Below are 19280 nucleotides of genomic sequence, written 5' to 3' on the forward strand. Positions count from 1 at the left end.
TCCCACATTGTGCTCTCCCACCACTATTTTGGGAATGAAACATTAGAAAGTGCACAAACAACTCTGAAACAAGCTATTGCCAAAAATAATCTTTTTTTGCATAATAAAGAAATTGTGTAGCTTCCCCACCCTTTTCTATAATATGCTTTTCTTATAGGAGTAAAGTTCACATGATCATATCATTCCATTTTTCTTTCAGGTACTATTGGAGTGACCCCAGAAAGTACCATCTCACCCAGAATTTCCAACACAGGTAAGCCAACGAGGAAAGATGTGCTATAATTTCTTTCTTGGGACTAGCTCTGGAGGAATAGCATGGGATTCTTTTTTATGACTTTCCATTAGCCATCACTACTTTCTTTTCACTATCAGAAGCTACAACTTCCATTACAAGGAAGTATAACCAGTGAAAGTGGAATTGGTAATTCCTTTTTAAAAATATATTTATTTATTTTGAGACAGAGAGAGAGTGTGAGCGAGAAAGCATGGGCATGAGTGGGGGAGGGTCAGAGAGAGAGAGAGAGAAGGGAGGGAGGAGAGAATCCCAGGCAAGCTCCATGCTCCATGCTGAGCCCAACACGGGGCTCAATCTCACTACCTTGAGATCAGAACCTGAGCCAAAATCAAGAGCCAGACGCTTAACCCACTGAACCACCCGGGTGCCCCAGGATTCGGCAATTCTTGAGTTCCTGATGATTTATTCTGTCTTTGCCTTTTCTTGGGGACATTTGTTAGAAGAAGTTTATATTTATGAAAATGATTTCATTTCTTCTGGGGGCAAACCTTATATGGTAATTCTTATTACCATAAGGGGAGTTCAGAAAGGTCCCTTTTTGATATTGAAGATATTACCCCAGTATCAGTTGGAGGCAGTATGTCCATGTAGTTCTATTTAGGGAAGCAAAGATGACAGAAATAACTGGAAGTTTAGGTCTAGCAAATTTTGGATTTTAGGTGTTATTTCATTGAATACAAATAAATACATTTACACAAATATTGTTTCTATTCTTGTCATCAGGAGCTACCACTGGTACATCTGAGACACCAAGCCCTGGAAGTAAAACAGGTAAGCTTTGGAAAGGCCTGGAGACTCCTGATATTTAATCCTAGGGAAGCTAGTCATCAAAGCTGGACCGTAAGCCAACATGTTTACTGTGGCCCTGAATTTAAAAATAGAGAATGAACTTCATCTTGACAGGATAGCTCAAAAAAGATCTGCTACTTTCCAGTCACAGACAGTCTGGTTGGCCATGCTCTTCTCAGAAAGGTAAATGCATCACCATTTGGATTCTGTCTTTCTCTTTTCTACTGCAGGCACTACAGGTGTAATCACTGGCACAACAGCATCTGGAAGTTCCAACACAGGTAAATCAATAACGTAACAGGGAATGTGACGAGCTTCAGTAATGGAAAACTCACTCCCCTGCCTCCTGCTTCAACATCTCCTCCCAATCACACACTTTCCCTACCATTCCCTGGGAAACCACCATTTCTCATTTATATGATCCTTCTGAATTCACTTTCCTTCTCCTTTCTTCCTTTCACTTAGGGACCACAACTTCTTTTGGAGGTGGTGGAAACACCAAGGGTGGAATTAAAATAAATGAGTATGAGCAGTCAAATAATATTTTTCTCTACGTCTTAAAGTCAATCACAGTGACTGTAATGAACTTAGAGGGAATTCTATTCTACCTTACCTTAATCTCTCTTTGAGTACAAATTGTCACGATGTTAACTCTTTATCCCATGTGAATTGTCTTATATTTTGTAGACTTGTAATAAAATGGTATAATAGAAACCAGTATTGATATATCACTTAAGACAAGGAAGTTCCTGATCTAAACCTTTTAGTTGATTAGAGGAACCCATCAATGTCTTCTAAACTAAATCCTAATTTTAAGTAAAAAGGAATTAATACATCGATTATCTCCTTTTGTGCTTTCAGTTACCACTGGGATAACCACAGGTACAACCATCGCACTTGGGAGTTCCAACACAAGTAAGTTGTGAAAAAGTTGAGGACACCTGCTTCTATGAACTTTAGCCAAATTTCTGCATTTCATATTGCTTTCTCCTATTTCCTCTCAGAGGCTACAACTTCTACAGAATTTGAAGCTACCACTGTATTTGGAATGGCCACTAGTGAGTGGTTTGCTTTCAACCTTTTGTGTTCTCAACAGTTTTATGTTTAAGTTTGTGTCAGATGATGAATGAGTGAGCAGACCAGCTAAGATAGGGTTTTGTATTCCATTTGAAGAGACCATATGTTAGGTCAATCAGACGTGGACTTTGTTCTTCAGATTGATTTTCTCTATACACCAGCCTTTTATATTTTATGAAGCTAAGAATGATATATTACTCTCAATTCTTTATCCATCTTGCCTTAGCAGATACTACTTCAGAGTCAGCTGAAGTTTCCAGGGGTCCAGAAAATTCTAGTCCTGGTTAGTAGGATTTAATTCATCAGTCTTAGACTTATCTTGCACATAAAACCCTTTCTTCTCAGGTTTTCCTCATAACTAAGGTCTCAACAAATTAAAAAAAATTTACATGCTCCTTCACACACCTGAATCCCCACTGAAGCATCAGGAAGCCAAGTCACAGGAGGGAAAACAAATGAGCAGAGGAAAAACGCTATTACAAAAAGCATTAAACCACAGAGAACAAAGGGCTCCAGAATGAAACTTTACCATATATTGGTTTGGAGAAATGAAAGAGTCTGTGGGAGAGCATGGTGTTTGCTTGTCTGTGCATAATGAAACCCCTTTATTGCTTATTAGAAACATGTGAATTTATCTTGTCCATGATATTTTAAGAGCATAAAAAGTATTACTATGGTCTCTCTCTCTCTCTCTCTCTGTCTCTCTCTTTCTCTCTCAATTTCACAGTATCTTTCTCATTCTTTTAAATCTCATTTTCATGTCCATTTCAAATTCTGCCAGGGTTGTCTTTCACCACACTTATTTCTGGAAATGCCAACATGAGTTAGTCAAAGTTACAAAGAGACTAATACTCTTTATTAGTATCTCACTCAAAAGCCATCTTCTTTGAGAGTATGTCTTCTACTTTCATAACATACAACTTTTTTCCAGATTTCAAAATTGTTTAAAATCACCTTAAATTTTTGTTTATTCACAGGGGCTACAACTCTGGGACTAAGCCGTGACACCACTGTGCATGTAATTCAAACAGGTCAGTCATGGCATTGCAGAATTGTTGAGATTTCACTGATTACTCATAGGATATTGGTAGTGACAGGAGATGGTAAAACTTTTAATTTGAAGACTTGTGAGATAATTGCGGTTGTGATCTTAATGTACTATAATCTCCTGGACTACAGACTTCATCATATGCACATTTATTAGGATGTAGTTTCTTAGTGGTACATTTCTTAATGAAAACAGGAGTCTTTTTGGTAAAATATTTTCCTACTTGTCTTTATAGGTACTATGGTCATAGGTGAAATCACAGGTTACTCAAAAGTTTCCAACCCAAGTAAATTAAGATGACTAAAATAAATTTAGGGCATTTTTAAAAATCTCACATTAATATTTTTTGTCTACTCAATGAAAATGATTAAGGAAAGAAACATTTATTAAAAAGCATGGGAGTATAAAATAGGAAATTATAATAATCTAAACTTGTGGAATACAACTCAGATATTGGGAAACCATCGCAAGAGCAGATGTTGGGAGGTTTGTCAAAATTTCTGGTTGTCAAAGTTGTGACAGAAATGTCCTGAAAAGGGGGAAAAAAAGGAGATCACCCATCAGTTTTGTATTCCATAATATTATAGGATTCAGTTATGAAAAAAATTAAATTGTGATTCCATTGATAATAAGGAGAAATTGAAAGGTTTTTGGATAGATTGACTATCATGCATAGATTTACTTTTTTGGAAGATTAACTAGGCATAAGTTAGGCATGATTTAAAGGGGAGTAAGAAAGCAAGTGTTGGAGGTATGTCATCCAGTTTGAGACTGTTGGAGGTAAGACATGATTACAGACAGATTACAGAGGCAATCATGTCGGAAAACGGAGGTCACAAAGAATGTGCAATATGTTGGCAAGTTGGCGTTTATTATGATGCGATGGAGAGGTGAAGGAGAGAAGGATGTTTTGGGTGAATCTAGCTCATAGTTTGGATGCTTAGGTAGACGGATGGAAGTGCCATCCCCAAATTTGGGAATATACTGGAGGAGGAAAAAAAATTGATAACTGATAGAAGATATAGTGAGGACAAATTTGGGCAGTTTGAATTTAAAATGCTCTGAGGTGTTCGCTTCAGCAGCACATATACTAAAATTGGAATGATACAGAGAAGATTAGCATGGCCCTTGTGCAAGAATGACATGCAAATTCAAGAAGCATTCCATATTTAAAGAAACAAACAAGTAAATAAAATTTAAAAAAATAAAATAAAGTGCCCTGAGGTATTCAGTAGTATGCTCAGGAGAAGTGTTAAGTGCAACTAGACTACAGAAGAGAGGCCTACATTGAAGATACACATTTGTCAGCCGATTGCTTACAAATGATATTTAAGTGGTGGATGCTGGTGAGTTTATTTAGGGTAAACACACATAGTCAGAAGACCAAGAAGTTAAAACATGATACCCTGGCTTCAAAGGGTGGGCAAAGATGCGGGAAGGGGAGTGAGAGATAACAAGCTTCCAGCTATGGAGTGAATATGTCATGAGGATAAGAGGGACGGCATATGGAATATAGTTAATTGTATTGTGACAGTGTTGTATGGTGATGGATTGTAGCAACAGTGGTGGTGAGCACAGCATGATGGATAGACTTGTTGTTGAATCACTGTTGTACACGTGAGACTAATGAAACTGTGTCAACTATACTGAAATTTAAACAGTTAAGACAAAAACACATATTCAAAGTAAATTTAAAAGGTGTTACAAAAAAAGGGCTTTGTAAAGGCAGAGGAGCCTGGAAAAGGGGATAGTTTGGGCTCAGCCAGTATGGATTAAGTCAAGTCTATAGCTGGAGTCCTGGGATGTGACTCAGGAGACTGTTCTGCTTCTAATCTGGGGATTCAGAATCCCAGATCAAACAGGAGCAAACAGAATTTTCAGACAACATATGTAATTTTTAGTAAGATTCATTTTTCAGAGGGCCTGACCTAATAGATATAAAACTTTGAAATAGGAAGGGAGAACTGTTTTGAAATAATTAAAATGTCAAGATTCTTAATTCTTTTCATTTTTTAAGCTTCAGGAGTCACCAACCTAATTCCAGGGAGCCAGTCTACTGGAAGAAAAATAGGTAAGCATGGGGAAGTGAAAAAGGTGAAACGGGGAAGGCACCTATCTCCATGATACTAATTCCAGAAAACAGGGATCGTAGAAGAATGGACTTTACCATAGGGGATAAAACAGAGTAAGAAAAAATGTTTATTTTACTTTTGGGGGCAAGGAGTCCTGGAGAAGGAATATGTTGTTTCACAGAAACACATGAATTTTTCCTAAATGATCATCCCCATCCAATAAGAAAGACAGTGCTCACATTACTGTCTCTTTCTTCTCTCTCACATCCCAGCTACCACTGGGACAGGCTCTGTAAATATATCATCACCTGCAAGTTTCCAAGCAGGTAAATCAGGAAATAAAAGGAATTCCCCTTTAAGGGCCTATGGACAAAATTGCATACTGCCGTATATTCTCCTATTTTCAAATTCTTAATCTTCTCAATTTTTTTCTTCTTTGCTCTTACAGAAACCACAACTTTTAAAGAAGGTGTTGGAACTATGGAAGCAAGAATTTCATCAGGTGAATTTTACTGAATTTTGGATTCTACATGGTTTTTTTCATTTGAGCTCACTATACACAGATTGTGAATGAAAATGAACATCACTGGAAGTGGTTCCTTTTCCTTTAATAATAGCTCATAGGGTCAAATTAGGTTAGTTCCCTGAGTTTTCCTAGGAAACATAACCATAGATGTAATTCTCTAGACACACCTTTTTTTTAAGAAACTTTACCCCCTTTGTTTTGCCAGGCAATACTCCAGAATTAGTGAAAGTCACCACCAGCCAAGATATGTATAGATGCAGTTGTTTTTCTCTGGTTTTCTTCCACTGGAGAGTCAAAGAGTTAAGTCACTGGAAGTAAACCATGTGAATATAAGACAGACATTCTCTCCTTTACTAATAAGATTCTAGATGATTCTGGATCTAGAGAAATAAGATTTTTGACACAATTGTAGCTTTTCCTCTTATATTTTCTTTGAACATTTCAATCATGAGAAAGTGCATTAGAAAACATGTCAGGTTTAACACATGGTACAAGAAAAATTGTTTTAAATTGTTTTCTGTTGCTTCAGAGAAATAGGAGCACTTGCCAATTTCACACTTTTCTTAGGGTGAGAAAGGGTTTGTGAGGCTCATCCTTCCTTCTTATTGCAGGTACCACTGGGGTAGCCTCTGGCACAACAGTTATTCCTGGAAGCTCCAATACAGGTTAGTAAATATTTAGTAAGTGGCAGAGTATCTAAGTTAAAAAAAAATAATATCCTTTCTCTAGAATTAACTGTTGCAACATCAACAGAGCAGTCCTGACCTCATTCTTGTTTGCCTCTCTTAGGGGCGACCACTGGAGTTGGAATGTAAATAAGTAAGAGTCAGTGATTCAAATCCATTGAATTCTCATTAAAGACTCCTAAAGCTTCGCTTAGGTGTAGGGGAATGTTGAGAGTAAAAATAAAGGGCCAGGAAATGGGGCAGAATCTCATTAGGAATGTACTTTTTTCAGCCATTGTTATCTTCTTGCTCTGAGTTTCTGGACTCAGACCAGAGCACCCAGGTAAGTTTGTATAGGTAGGTACACAGGACACAATGCTAAAAGGAGGAATAGATGCTGAAATCCAGCCAACATTCCTCTAAAAAGACATAAATCTATGAGGCCACATCTGCCCAAAAAGGGTGTGTTTTGTAATTCACAAGGGGAATCTATGGGCTGGATGCAGTATTGACCCAGACTTTCACCCGGCTTACTTTCTCTTCTCACTGTTAATTTTTGGGGATGGCCATAGGAGGTGTGTCTGATATGAAATGTTTTTCATTTGCCTTCGTAGGTACTAGTGTGGCATCAAGTAGAATTACTGGTGTCCCAGAAAGTCCCACCCAAGGTAATGGAAATGACTTCAAATGAAGTTTATATCCTTGACATTCTTCTCTTTCACACCTAAGTGTTTCAGATAACCAATATTTATCTCTATGAATGAATGCCAGACTTGAACTCGAAAAGAAAAATTGCACCAGATGGAATTTAAATGGCAATGAAGACTTTATTTAAGATTATTGTAATTATTGTAAAGCCCATTGCAATAGCAGTGAGTTTTACGTCCTCTTTTCTGAAATAAAATCCAGGGGATATTTTAAGGGCTGGGGTGAGCTAGTGGGAAAAGTACTGGAGGGGAGGCTGGTCTATACGATTAAGCCACCTAAGTTTGCTAATTGGTGCTTATAGAATAAAGTTAGGCTCCAACTTCCCATAGAGACAAAGAGATAGGGTTACTGTTATTCTCAGTGATTATATTTCAAAGAGGTGGCTCCAAGGTCTTTGGGGAAGACATTCTTGGGTTGTAAAACTGTCCAGAGACTAGGGAAAGATTTGTATCTCAAGAGGACAGAGAAAGAATTTATAGCCACAAATTTTCTAAAGTAAATGCTCTAAGAAAAGAGAGTCCAGGGCCCTTTAATCAGGAAGATACGTCTATAAATTTAGTCAAGCTGAGGGGAATGTTTAGGCCATCTTGATCAACACAGATGTTTTCTCATTTTTTTTTTTTTTACTCTCATAACTTCACTGTCCCAAAAACTAATAGAACAGAACCAGGAAACAAAGTTATAGGAAGTAAAAGAATTAGATGTGAAAAAAATTTGTATCATTTAGAGAAGGAGACCTGTAAGTGTGAAATTTACCTGGGTCGTGGGAAAATATTCAATTCATTTCTGTGATCAAGGAGTTTCTAAGATAGGGGCCTCTTATGTTTCAATTGCAGGAGGATGTCCTAGCATTAGTAGATGCATTGGTACATGCTAGGTGCTCAAAACTCTTGTCTCATGTAGACATGTCTTAGGACATTTTCTTCTGAGACAAGAAAAAGCGCATTGCTCTTCCTGTCTTTATTTTAGGTACCTCCAGGGAAGCATTTGAAACAACCACTGCTCCTGGAAATTCTACCACAGGTAAGTAAAATAATAATAAATGAACTTTTCTTGGTGACATCTCAGAAGACAGACCAGCTTATCTGAAGACAAAGTCTAGCTTCTCCAGTCCCCTATACTTACTGCTTTTGTAACTCCCTTAGCAGCCACTGCTTCCATTGGAGTCAAGGAAACCTCTGGAACTAGAATGCAAACAGGTGACTGCTGGCAGTACAAATTCCTCAATGATCTGTGCACCTATGATTATATATGAGGAGTTGGGTTTGGGGAGAGGAAAGCTAGAAGAAACAGGAGAGAAAGGCCAGGAAGATTTTCCCAAAGTTTTGGAACATGACTTTGAAGTTCATTTATATATATATATACATATATTTATATATATGTATATATATATGTATATATATATAAATATATATATAAATATATTATATAAATATACATATATATAAATATATATATACATATATATAAATACATATATAAATATATGTATATATATAATATATAAATATATGTATATATATAAATATATGTATATATATAAAATATATGTATATATATAAAAATATATGTATATATAAATATATGTATATATATAAATATATATATATAAATATATATATAAATATAATATATATAAATAAATAAATATATATTTATAAATAAATAATAAATAAATTTTATATATATATATATATATATATATATATATATATATATAAAATCTAGGATTGTTTTTGTTTTTGTTTTTATTGTTTAGGCTTTCACCAAAATTCCTCATCTGAAGACTTAATTATGGAGCTTGAAATCTCTGGGAATGGGATTATGAAATGTGCTATTCTTGAAATTTTTTTGTATTTCCTTTTGCAGGCTCCACCTCCATGTCAACTAAAATCACAACAAGACCCAAAGTATCCTACCCAGGTAAAATGAAATGACCCAACTGTGCTGGAATGACTTGTTTATTTCACACAAAGCTTCCTTTGAGCATGACTTTGCACTGTCATTTGTGCATATACACAGAGAGAGAGACTTGATATGCATACGTGTTATCCTAATAAATAAAATGACAATACCATTAGTTTATTTCTCTTTAGAAACCACTCTAGTCACAACAAAAGACCAAGAAACTGAAAATAAAACAGGTTAGTATGGGGCAAATCCCAATTTCTTTACTTATCTAACTAATATTTCTTTATATATGCTAGACTTGTAGCAGAAGCTAATAGCAAAAATATCAATAAAATAAAGTCCTTGCTGTTTTATTACTTTTGTGTATTTGTAGGTAGATTATTATGGGCACAGATACTATCATTACAGTATATTTAAGGCTAACCCCCAAACATGTGTAATCATTATGGTCCCAGTTGTATAGTGAGAATAGAATATTAATTTCTGCTTATTAGTTGGTAATGTTGAGTGAAGGCATCAGAAAGGAGATGACTGAGTTTAATATTGACTGGGGTGAAAAGGGAATTCCTGCCAACCAGCCATGAGAAGACAGAGACATGTGATATCATGAATGAGTTCAGGAATCAGCCAGGTATCGGTCATGAATGTATGAGGTTCAGGGGATAAATGAGATTGGAAAGTAGAAGCAAGTTCAAGAAAAACCTTATTTCTAAATTTAAATGAGACTTTATCCATATACTAAATGGGATCCCCTTAAGGATTTTGTCAAGAGAATGAGATGATCAGAAAGATGTTTTAGAGAATTGACTCTGACAGCAATGTGGAGATTAGGAGATTGTTCTTTATGGCTCCTCTTACAAATGTCTTCAATGAACCCTTGGAATTCTGATCAGGGAAGATTTTCTGCTGTATTTATCCCTAATAGGACATTTCTCTCTCTGGTTGCTGTTTTCTGCTAATCTGTTAAGCATTTATAATTGGGGATTAGTTTAGCCTCCCTCGGTTAAAAGAGACATTTGATCCCCAAGCTCCCACATCTTTAACTAATTTTCTTTCTGTTTCTTCTGCCCTTATTGGTTGTTGTGGCCCCTTTACCTCAACATGTAACAATTTTAAGTTCTTTCAAATATTCTAGGCTGGACTTTTGCTTGGTGGGTAGAATTAAAATATTAATTTGATTTTTTAGAAGTTTGGAAATACAATTTGAACTTTTTGAGTGAATTGTTGGGTTGACCAAAATATGTGATATGTGAAGACTTAAAAAGAAACATATGGCCAGCTTACGCCATCTGGTGCAGGTGGAGATGGAATAAGATTGAAATATTTCAGGAAGTTAAAAAGAGGATAAAAGTTCTTAAAGGATTAAAACTAGATTACTAATAACACATTTTCCTATACCTGAATTATCCTTTTCCTTTTTGAATGCATATTTTACTGTCCTTTTAATAGGAGGTGTCTGCCAAAAAAAATCAAGGAGTAGTTTACCTTGATATTTTCTCATTTCTCCTCTAGGCTCCCATTTTCCCCTCCCATTCAAATTTGAGGTCCAAAGGGATTTTTCTCTAAGGTGCAATTTGAAATGCCATGAGGAGCAGAAAAGAAAAGTGTCATAGACTCTGGGTCTTGAGTTCTTTCTTGTCTAGCAAGAAAATGGGACACAGGATTAAAATGTGGGAGATGACTAATGTCTGGGAGACGATGAGAGCCCCAATTAAGGGTCCTTGATCTATTTTCATTAGGATCGGAAGGCTTACAAACATGGTGATGGACATGCACAAAGGGATAATGAAACTGTCAACATTAACTCATGGACATGAGGGAAAGGAGGTTTTGAAAATATGCGGGGTTAGGGGTTTGGGTTAATACAAAACAAAATCCTGGTGCCAGGAGGTCAGGCAGAAGGTTGTTTACAGCAGAGGTGAGGCACCACCTCTGTTTAACTAAACTGGTCTAGGGGACAAGAAAGACAGAGCACTCAACCTCAGGGTCAGCCTTTCTTTTGTTAATTAGCTCCGCTCTGGGCAACTTCCCCTTTGCCCTATTTACCTGTTTACCTAATTTGTTCCTTCCTTCCTGTGAAAGCAGCTTTCTGCTATAGTACTAAGTTGGGGGGTGTTTCTGCCCTGAATACCTAATCTTGTTTACCTCCTATACCTTTGTTCCATACTGGGGCCTCTGCCCTGCCCTCTCTATACCTATTTACCTAATCTTGTTTACCCAAACTTGGGTGTGAGCGAACATCCTATGGCTTTGTAATTCTTTATGCCTTGTTAACCCATCAGTGCAGGCTCAGGGAATGCCTAAGCTTATTCCCCACAGGAAGGTAGACAGAAATAAGTCTGTAAGACTAGCAATGTAGCCAATTATTTTCAGTTATTAGATAACTACTTTACCCCGAAACAATTTCAATAACTTTAGAGGCTAACATGAGGTGCCTGTTTTCACACAGGATGTCCAGCATCACTTCCACCACCTCCAGGTAAGAATACTTCCACTCAAGGGGCACCTGAATGGCTTAGTCAGTAAAGCCTCTGACTTCAGCTTGGGCAATGATCTCATGGTTCGTGATTTCAAGCCCTGCATTGGGCTCTGCACTGACAGTGTGGAACCTGTTTGGGATTCTCTCTCCCTCTTTCTGCCCCTCTGCTGCATGCATTTGCTCTCTCTCAAAATAAATAAACAAACTTAAAAAAACAAGAATACTTCTACTTGAAAATCAACCATTCTACATTAATGGTTCTTGTAAATCAAATATCAGAGGTCATGCCTATGAAAGTTGCTAGCTGTGGAAATGTTTCAGAATAGGAAAACTGGAAATGGAGGAATTTAGCTTTTATTCACCAAATACATAGCAAATGGTAGTCTGTTTTCTCATCCACAGACTAATGCAGCCAAACCAAACAAATACCTCTTGTTACTTACTCAAAATAGAGTTTACTTACTAAATAAAGTGTTTTATTTAATTATATGATAGCTTCATCAAAAAATTGTCATCAAAAAATTGTTTAAAAAATAGTATTTTTTTAAACCAGATAATTCCAGATTTTTTGAGGAGTAAGGGAAATTAAAGTTAACCAAAGTTCGATAATTTTAGAGGATTTTGAGTCCCCACTGTTCTCCAGCCAATGTGATGTGCTTTTTAGAAAGTGACAGAAGTTACCCGCCCCCTCCCCAAAAAGAAAATCATTCTCTAATCTTAGGATATAGTGGAAGAAGGGATATTTTTTAAAGAAAAACAGTTTTCATATAAGGCTGAAAATAAATTTCACAATAAAAAAGACTTGAAATATGTATTATATAGAGAGCACATATTATCTGTCATGTATATATTACATATATTGTATACTTTGGAGGAATCTTTAGGTATTTCACTACAGAATTGGAATTTGAGAGAAACATGTAGGCTAGTCCAGGGCATGTAAATGAGAGAATGAGACTAAATTGGGAACATAGATTGGAGCCACATTGTGGCAGACCTCAGAAGCTAGAATGCTGAAATTAGGTATTTATTTTATAAGTCTATAAGGGGCCATCCAAAGTTTTTAACCAAGGCAAAGATGAGGTGAAAACTAGGCAGTAGAAAAACTGTTCTACCTGTGGTATAGAGAATTGATTGGATCAAGAAGAAATCTGAGTCAGAGTTACCCCTGGAAAAGCCCACATATGCTAGATTAAAGATAACAACATCCTGGAGTAGTACTGTAGCAAGTACAACCAGGAAAGGAAGGGAATGAAGTAAAGATGAAGATACAGAATTTTGCAGTCGATTGGGTGCCAAATGATGAAATGGAAGGAATCAAAATGACTCCTAAGTTTTAAGCTCAAATAATTGAAAGAATACTTTGGTTCTCAATAGGAAGAAGTCAGTTTAGATGAGAAACTGGTTTTAGGGGCAAGATAATATAATCTGTTTTGTGCTTATTGAGTTTGAGGGTCTCAATAATGCCATTTATTAGGTCTGCAATGCTGTTTATTAGGCCAAGGGAAACCTGGGCCCATAGTTTAGAAGAGATGTCTGTACTGGAGCTACAAGTTTGAGAGTCATCCACTTGACATTACAGTGGATACTGGAGATAGAAGAAAAGTACCAGGAAAGGACAGAGACAATGAGAAGGAAGAGAAAAAGTTGCTAATGAAGAAAGGAATTTCAGAGTGTTGAATTTGAAGGGAGGAGAACATTTTCAAGAAGGTGAGAGTTAAAAATGTCAGCAATTGTAGGGAACTTGAAAAACTGATAAAGGGCCTTAGGGACTGGTAATTACAGAGTCTTGGTGACTTGCAGGGTATGGAAGCAGAAGTCAGACTGTAAAACAGTAAGTAAAACAACAGTCTTAAGATTTATTGACCACTGCCAGCAGAAATTAATAATTAACCTGTGCTGGGATTGTAAAGTAGGAAATATCTATACTCATTAGAGACAGTTTGCTCAAAGTAGGTGGATGTGATTTACCCACCTGAAGGCACCATACAATTCTCCATAATTCTGTTTTTCTGTATTGGCCACCTGGTGGTTATCTATGTATAACAGAAGGTTCTATTTTGCCAAATTTAATTACCTTTTATCATCTCATGTTAACAGTTTGTCATGGTCCGCTGGGAGAAGAGAAATCTGTAAGTACACACTTTGTCTCTACTTTAATCCAATTGCTGTCATTCCTGTATCTGAATAGAAGTCTGAACTTGGTTTGTGTCTGTAGCCTGGAGATATATGGACTGCCAATTGCCACAAATGCACCTGTACTGATGCAAAGGCTGTAGACTGTAAACCCAAGGAGTGCCCTTCTGCACCCACATGCAAAACTGGAGAGAGGCTTGTAAAGTTCAAAGCTGATGATTCCTGCTGTGAAATTGGATACTGTGGTGTGTATTCACAATACATTATTTGAATTGAATAGTTGTTTACTTATTCACATATTCAAGAGATATTCATTGAGCTTCTAATATGTGTTAAACTCCATGCTAGAGGAGTGTGATAAATAAAACAGAATCATACTTGATCTCTTAAAACTCACTATCTTTGGAGTGGGGGAAACCTAGAATTAATAATTATGAATATAACGAGTTTATTAAAGGGAGATGACGGTGTTTGGGAAGAAACATTTTAATTGGTTGGTAAATATGATTCCATATGCAATTTCTGGTTTATAAATAAAAACAGAATTATAATGTTTATTTTAGGGTAAAATAATGTATTTATTTTTCAGAACCAAGAACATGCTTATTTAACAATACTGAGCATAAGGTAAGGCTGTTTTTACTTTAAAATATTTTTATTTATATAATTATGAATAAATGTAGGCTTTTTCAGTTTATAATTTGAAAAAATCATTGGTAATGGTGGAGCAGGATCTGTTCATTTTTCCCCCCTATATTCACTTCAAAAGGAGCATCAAATGTAACACTCAGCATGGCTTGCTTCAAAGGAGGAAAATGTACTTGATCATTAACTACCTAACTTCTGAATAAAATTTCCCAGGGGTCTGACCAGATGGAGAAGGCACACTCTGTGACATTCAAATCAATGAACAGAGTTAAACTGTAATTATAGCCAGAAATATCAGATGGCCAACCTGTCAGAGATCAAATGAAAAACCCCAAAAGACTGGAACCCCATTATGTGAATATAACAACATGTATATTCAGGGCTAGATTTTGACAAGTGATTTGGCATTTTGGAAAGTAATTTAACTTTTTAAAAAAGGTACCAGGAAGCCATAAAACCCACATGGTTCTCAAATTGATAATCCTTTTGAGCTGGTGATACTAAATATTAAGAGTCTAGCATAAAATCTATGTGGTATGTTAAGAAATATATAAAACAAAGCTGATGAGTGTTTTAACTTATTTATCATGTTCACATTTCTGTCTTGGTTTCTTAATTTTTGGTTTCCAAAGGTAATGTGATTTGAGAATCTATTCCAGTTTTTTTTCTTAGTTTATTTATTTATTTTAAATGTTTATTTATTTGGTTTGAAAGAGAGACAGTGTGAGGAGGGAGGAGCAGAGAGAAAGAAGAGAGAGAGAATACCAAACAGGTTCTATGGCATCAGCATGGAGCCTGATATGAGGCTCGAGCTCATGAACCATGAGATCATGACCAGAGCCCAAATCAAGATTGGATGCTTAACAGACTGAGACACCCAGGCACCCCATTTTATTTTTATTTTGAGAGAGAGAGAAAGAGAGAGTAGAGTGATGTGGAAGAGGGGCAGAAAGAGGGAGAGACAGAATCAAAAACAGGCTCCCGGCTGTCAGCTCAGAGCCCAATGCAGGGCTTGAACTCACAAACCATGAGATCGTGACCTGAGTTGAGATCAAGATTCAGATGCTTAACCAACTGAGCCATCTAGGCGCCCCATAGAATCTATGCAAGTTTTTAAACATAAAAATATGATGATGTTTAAAGAACAAAGGAAAAGTTTTACCTCTAACCATTTGTATGTAAAATAGTTGAAATAATAAAATTCCAGTTTATCAGAAAGTTCATTTTGCAGTTTGAAATAAATAGTTTCCCAAACTGGCAGTTGAATTTCGAACATAAATTATTTTTAAAGCAATCCAGAGAACTTTACAAGTATACAAGCAGAAGTAGAGGTAGGATGTCTCGTGGGATATATCATTTGTTATCATTTATCATTTGTAGTAATCTGATAAAACTATTTTGTGCCAATTTTTCTACTTAGATTACTTCTTTTCCCTCAAATTTAGAGCATAACAATTGGTTGATTTCCTGTTATCATAATACAACCTTTCTTGAAAATATTTTTAAAATATAATACAGTGACTGAGTAGGTGAATAGAATATGTGAATTTTCACTTGAGGATTCAGAATCTTGACTCACAGTCTGTGCTCTCAAGGAGGCATATTGATTTATTCATGGAAGTAGGCAGCTTTTAACTCACTTTTCTTAAATATTAATTAGTGACTGAAGGTACCTCTGGAAATTCACTTAACAATCTGAATTTGAATTTTTTTTTTTTACAGATTTTTATTTTCAACCTCAACAAGAAATCAAGATGAATAACTCCTTTCTTCTTTCTTCCTCTCTGCCTCCCAGATTGGTGCTTCATTTGATGACCCCAGCAATCCATGCATCTCCTACTCCTGCCATAGCACTGGTTTCATCGCAGTGGTCCAGGACTGCCCAAAGCAGACCTGGTGTGCAGAAGTAAGTTATCTTCTTAAGTAATGATCAACAACATCCACTTCTTATGTTAAATATAAACACAATCTGCCTTCTTTCTCATTTGGAAAAGTCTGTCTGGCCAGCAGACATAAATTTCTTATGGATTCTATTCCAGATCTGTTTCACACCTTTTATTGCCAAGTATATTTTTCATATCAAAGTTATATTTGCAGGCTCCGTGAAGCTTAATCTAGTGCTATTCTAGAAGAAGTATGTTACTTTAGAAAGCATTTTGCTACTTTTAAACAAACCAAAAAAAAAAAAAAAACCCAAAACACAACACACCAACCTTGTTTTTTTTTTTAAGGCTCATGGATTCGGGTTAATCATTTCTTATAAAAATACAAAGTTTTCATAAAATCACATTAAGTGTACTTTTCAGCTCTTTCTTTATGCCACAGTCTTCATTTTTACTGTCCTCCACCATATGGTGAGGATTTTGTAATAGTAAATGCTAAGTTTTAAGCTTAAGTCTTAATTAAATTAGTTAATAATAAATGCTCACCAGTTCAAACTTAACTAATTTTTCTTTCTGAAGATATAAGTGATAATATAGTTAAGTTAAAGTTTGATTTCAGTACTCCAATGTTGGATTTAAACATTTATTGAGTTTTAATGTGTAAAGTTAAAATCCTGTCTGTAAGAAACTTACCGTGTCTAGTAGTAATATCAGTATTAAAGTATTTTTCAATTAATATAAGGGAGGATTTTTTTTTTTACTTTCTTGCATGTTATTTTAAAGAAGACTTCATTTTAGATATTTTTTTCCCTTTCTCCCTACGGTTGAAAATTTTTAGTGTAAATATTCAGACTCATTTTTATTATTATGCTCTCTCATCCGTGCTTCCTGGATCTGAGATCAGCATATTTATCTGTTCCATTTTCCCCTTTGTAATTTCAGTAAGTTCAGTAATGTTATCATTATTTATAAAATAATACTTATGTTTTTAAGTCTTTTTTCTATTTTTCTTACCCCTATAGGAAGACAGAGTCTATGATTCAAACAAATGTTGCTATACATGTAAGTAACATTAGGTTCCACATGTAGAGGAAATGTCAACAGTTGACAAAAATTTAGTGTTTTTTTAAAACAAAATGTCAGATCATTAATAGAAAGTCTCCTGTGTTTTTAACATAACAGGTCATCTAACCTATATGCAGAAACTAACAATTGATATGTCTACGTTATGTATTATACTTTTTCATGTTGGTTGAAACATTCTTCCCAGTAAAAAACAATGGTGTTTACAAGGAAGAAATTTGATTCTCATGAAAAAAAAATATAGTTTGCTCTCTAATATAAGCAGGTTGTGTTGTAAACTGATATATTAGATAATAAGAATGGTCAACAATGAGAAATGGATGTCAGAAACAATCCATTCAGCTCCATCTTCCCTTCCCCCCTTCTCTCCTCCCTTCCTCTTTGTTCCCTCCCTCCCTCCTCTTTCTCCTATGATAATAATGATAGCACTAATGAAAAGATAACATTTATTAAACATAATTATTGAATACTAACCAGGTACCTTGTGCTGGGTGCTGAAGTAGTTAAACCCTTCAACAACACTATGAAGTATTTTTTGTTATGATTCTCCACTAAAGGTTCAGAAAACTGAGACTTAGCAATTGCTAATGTTAAACCTCATTTCTGGTTCTATTATCATTTTGTTTTAGGTAATACTAATTGTAGATCTTCACTTGTGAATGTGACTGTTAAGTACCGTGGTTGCCAGAAAAAACTTGAGATGGCAAGATGTGTAGGGGAATGTAAGAACACTGTCAGGTGAGTGTTTCTTTGAATGTGTACTGTGCATTAATTTTGTAACATTGTGGAGGAAATTAAGTTTTAAAAATTACATGGAACATTTTTTACATGAGAGCTAATGATCAAAACCTGATGAAACAAGTATCTAAGACATTAAGATCTTAGAAATAAAATAAACATTTTCAACAGTAATGAATGGTTTTAAAGTAACCTTCTAAATAAATCAAACCTAATACATTCATAGCAAATGTATTTATTTTCACACAGTAATTACTGATAGTACTTAAGCAGATAGTCTTACTTAAAAATGTGTTTTTAAACTGTCACTTGCATTTTAGACATAATATATATTGTTTTTCGTTCATGAACACTTTCATGTGTAGATTAATATATAGAAAATAATAATTTGGTATGAAGTTGTATATTTAAAAATATGTTTATATTTTTTCACCGTAACATTCTAATTATAAGATTATAAATTTCCATTTTGGATTTCTTTTGTCTTACATACCAATTATCACTGATCCACATCAGAAGTTCATGGTGAGAGAGAAATGCAAAGTATAGGTAAAGAAGAAATTGGTTGGAAGGATTGCTAAATCGCTTAGACAATTATAATTTGAGCATTGATGTCAATTTGTTTCAGAAGATATCCCAAAAATATTTATTGCTAAATATTCTTTTCCTTTAGGTACAATTATCATATCTTTCAGCTGGCAAATTCATGTCTTTGCTGCCAAGAAGATAAGTACGAATTCCGGGAAATTTTTCTTGACTGTCCTAATGGCAGTACAATACCTTACAGATATAGGCACATCACGGCATGTTCTTGCTTAGATATGTGCAAACAGTCTACACTCCCAACAGTCAGTTAACACCAGTATCACCTTTCCAAGTATAACAGGCCAGGTATTTATTTTATAAATGCACAAAAATCACTAAAATAGAATAACTAAACATTTGTATCTCACTCAAAGTGTGAATTCTCATTCTGAGGCATTTTGTTCTCTTGTTGACTGGATGTGAAAAATAAATACAAGTTTTCAAGCAATTCATGAGCGTATGTTTTTATTGATAATAATAAGAATGCTACAACTCAATGAGAAACTGAGTCATATCATGCCTCTCCAAAATGTTTTTCTTCTACTCTTTATCTCATGAAGCCATTATCCTATTTCGTCCTTTCCCTTCACAGTTAAACTTATTGAAACTATGTTTTTGTTCCCTTCCCCCACTTTTC

The 19280-nt window shown here is 35.3% G+C and overlaps 1 protein-coding gene and 1 non-coding gene across 2 annotated transcripts in view; both read left to right on the forward strand.

Moving 5' to 3' along the window:
- The window catches only part of MUC19 (mucin 19, oligomeric), a 137532-nt gene extending 118453 nt beyond the window's left edge, over positions 1-19079 (forward strand). Inside the window, exons 66-87 of the mRNA XM_053199622.1 lie at positions 200-253; positions 1019-1066; positions 1315-1365; positions 1946-1999; positions 2089-2142; positions 2391-2444; positions 3139-3192; positions 5227-5280; positions 5730-5783; positions 6419-6472; positions 7087-7140; positions 8150-8203; positions 9050-9103; positions 9277-9324; positions 11541-11570; positions 13671-13702; positions 13789-13951; positions 14296-14333; positions 16150-16260; positions 17260-17299; positions 17950-18058; positions 18732-19079. Coding sequence (XP_053055597.1) covers positions 200-253; positions 1019-1066; positions 1315-1365; positions 1946-1999; positions 2089-2142; positions 2391-2444; positions 3139-3192; positions 5227-5280; positions 5730-5783; positions 6419-6472; positions 7087-7140; positions 8150-8203; positions 9050-9103; positions 9277-9324; positions 11541-11570; positions 13671-13702; positions 13789-13951; positions 14296-14333; positions 16150-16260; positions 17260-17299; positions 17950-18058; positions 18732-18915 — 1448 coding nt within the window. The 3' untranslated portion in view covers positions 18916-19079. The remainder of the gene's footprint in view (positions 1-199; positions 254-1018; positions 1067-1314; positions 1366-1945; positions 2000-2088; positions 2143-2390; positions 2445-3138; positions 3193-5226; positions 5281-5729; positions 5784-6418; positions 6473-7086; positions 7141-8149; positions 8204-9049; positions 9104-9276; positions 9325-11540; positions 11571-13670; positions 13703-13788; positions 13952-14295; positions 14334-16149; positions 16261-17259; positions 17300-17949; positions 18059-18731) is intronic.
- On the forward strand, positions 4276-4382 carry LOC113593110 (U6 spliceosomal RNA). The gene has a single exon (XR_003413170.1). It is a non-coding gene; the product is annotated as a U6 spliceosomal RNA (small nuclear RNA).
- Positions 19080-19280: the final 201 nt, after the last annotated feature.

This window comes from Acinonyx jubatus, chromosome B4, assembly GCF_027475565.1.
Source record: "Acinonyx jubatus isolate Ajub_Pintada_27869175 chromosome B4, VMU_Ajub_asm_v1.0, whole genome shotgun sequence".
In the NCBI taxonomy this organism is placed as follows: Eukaryota; Metazoa; Chordata; class Mammalia; order Carnivora; family Felidae; genus Acinonyx; species Acinonyx jubatus.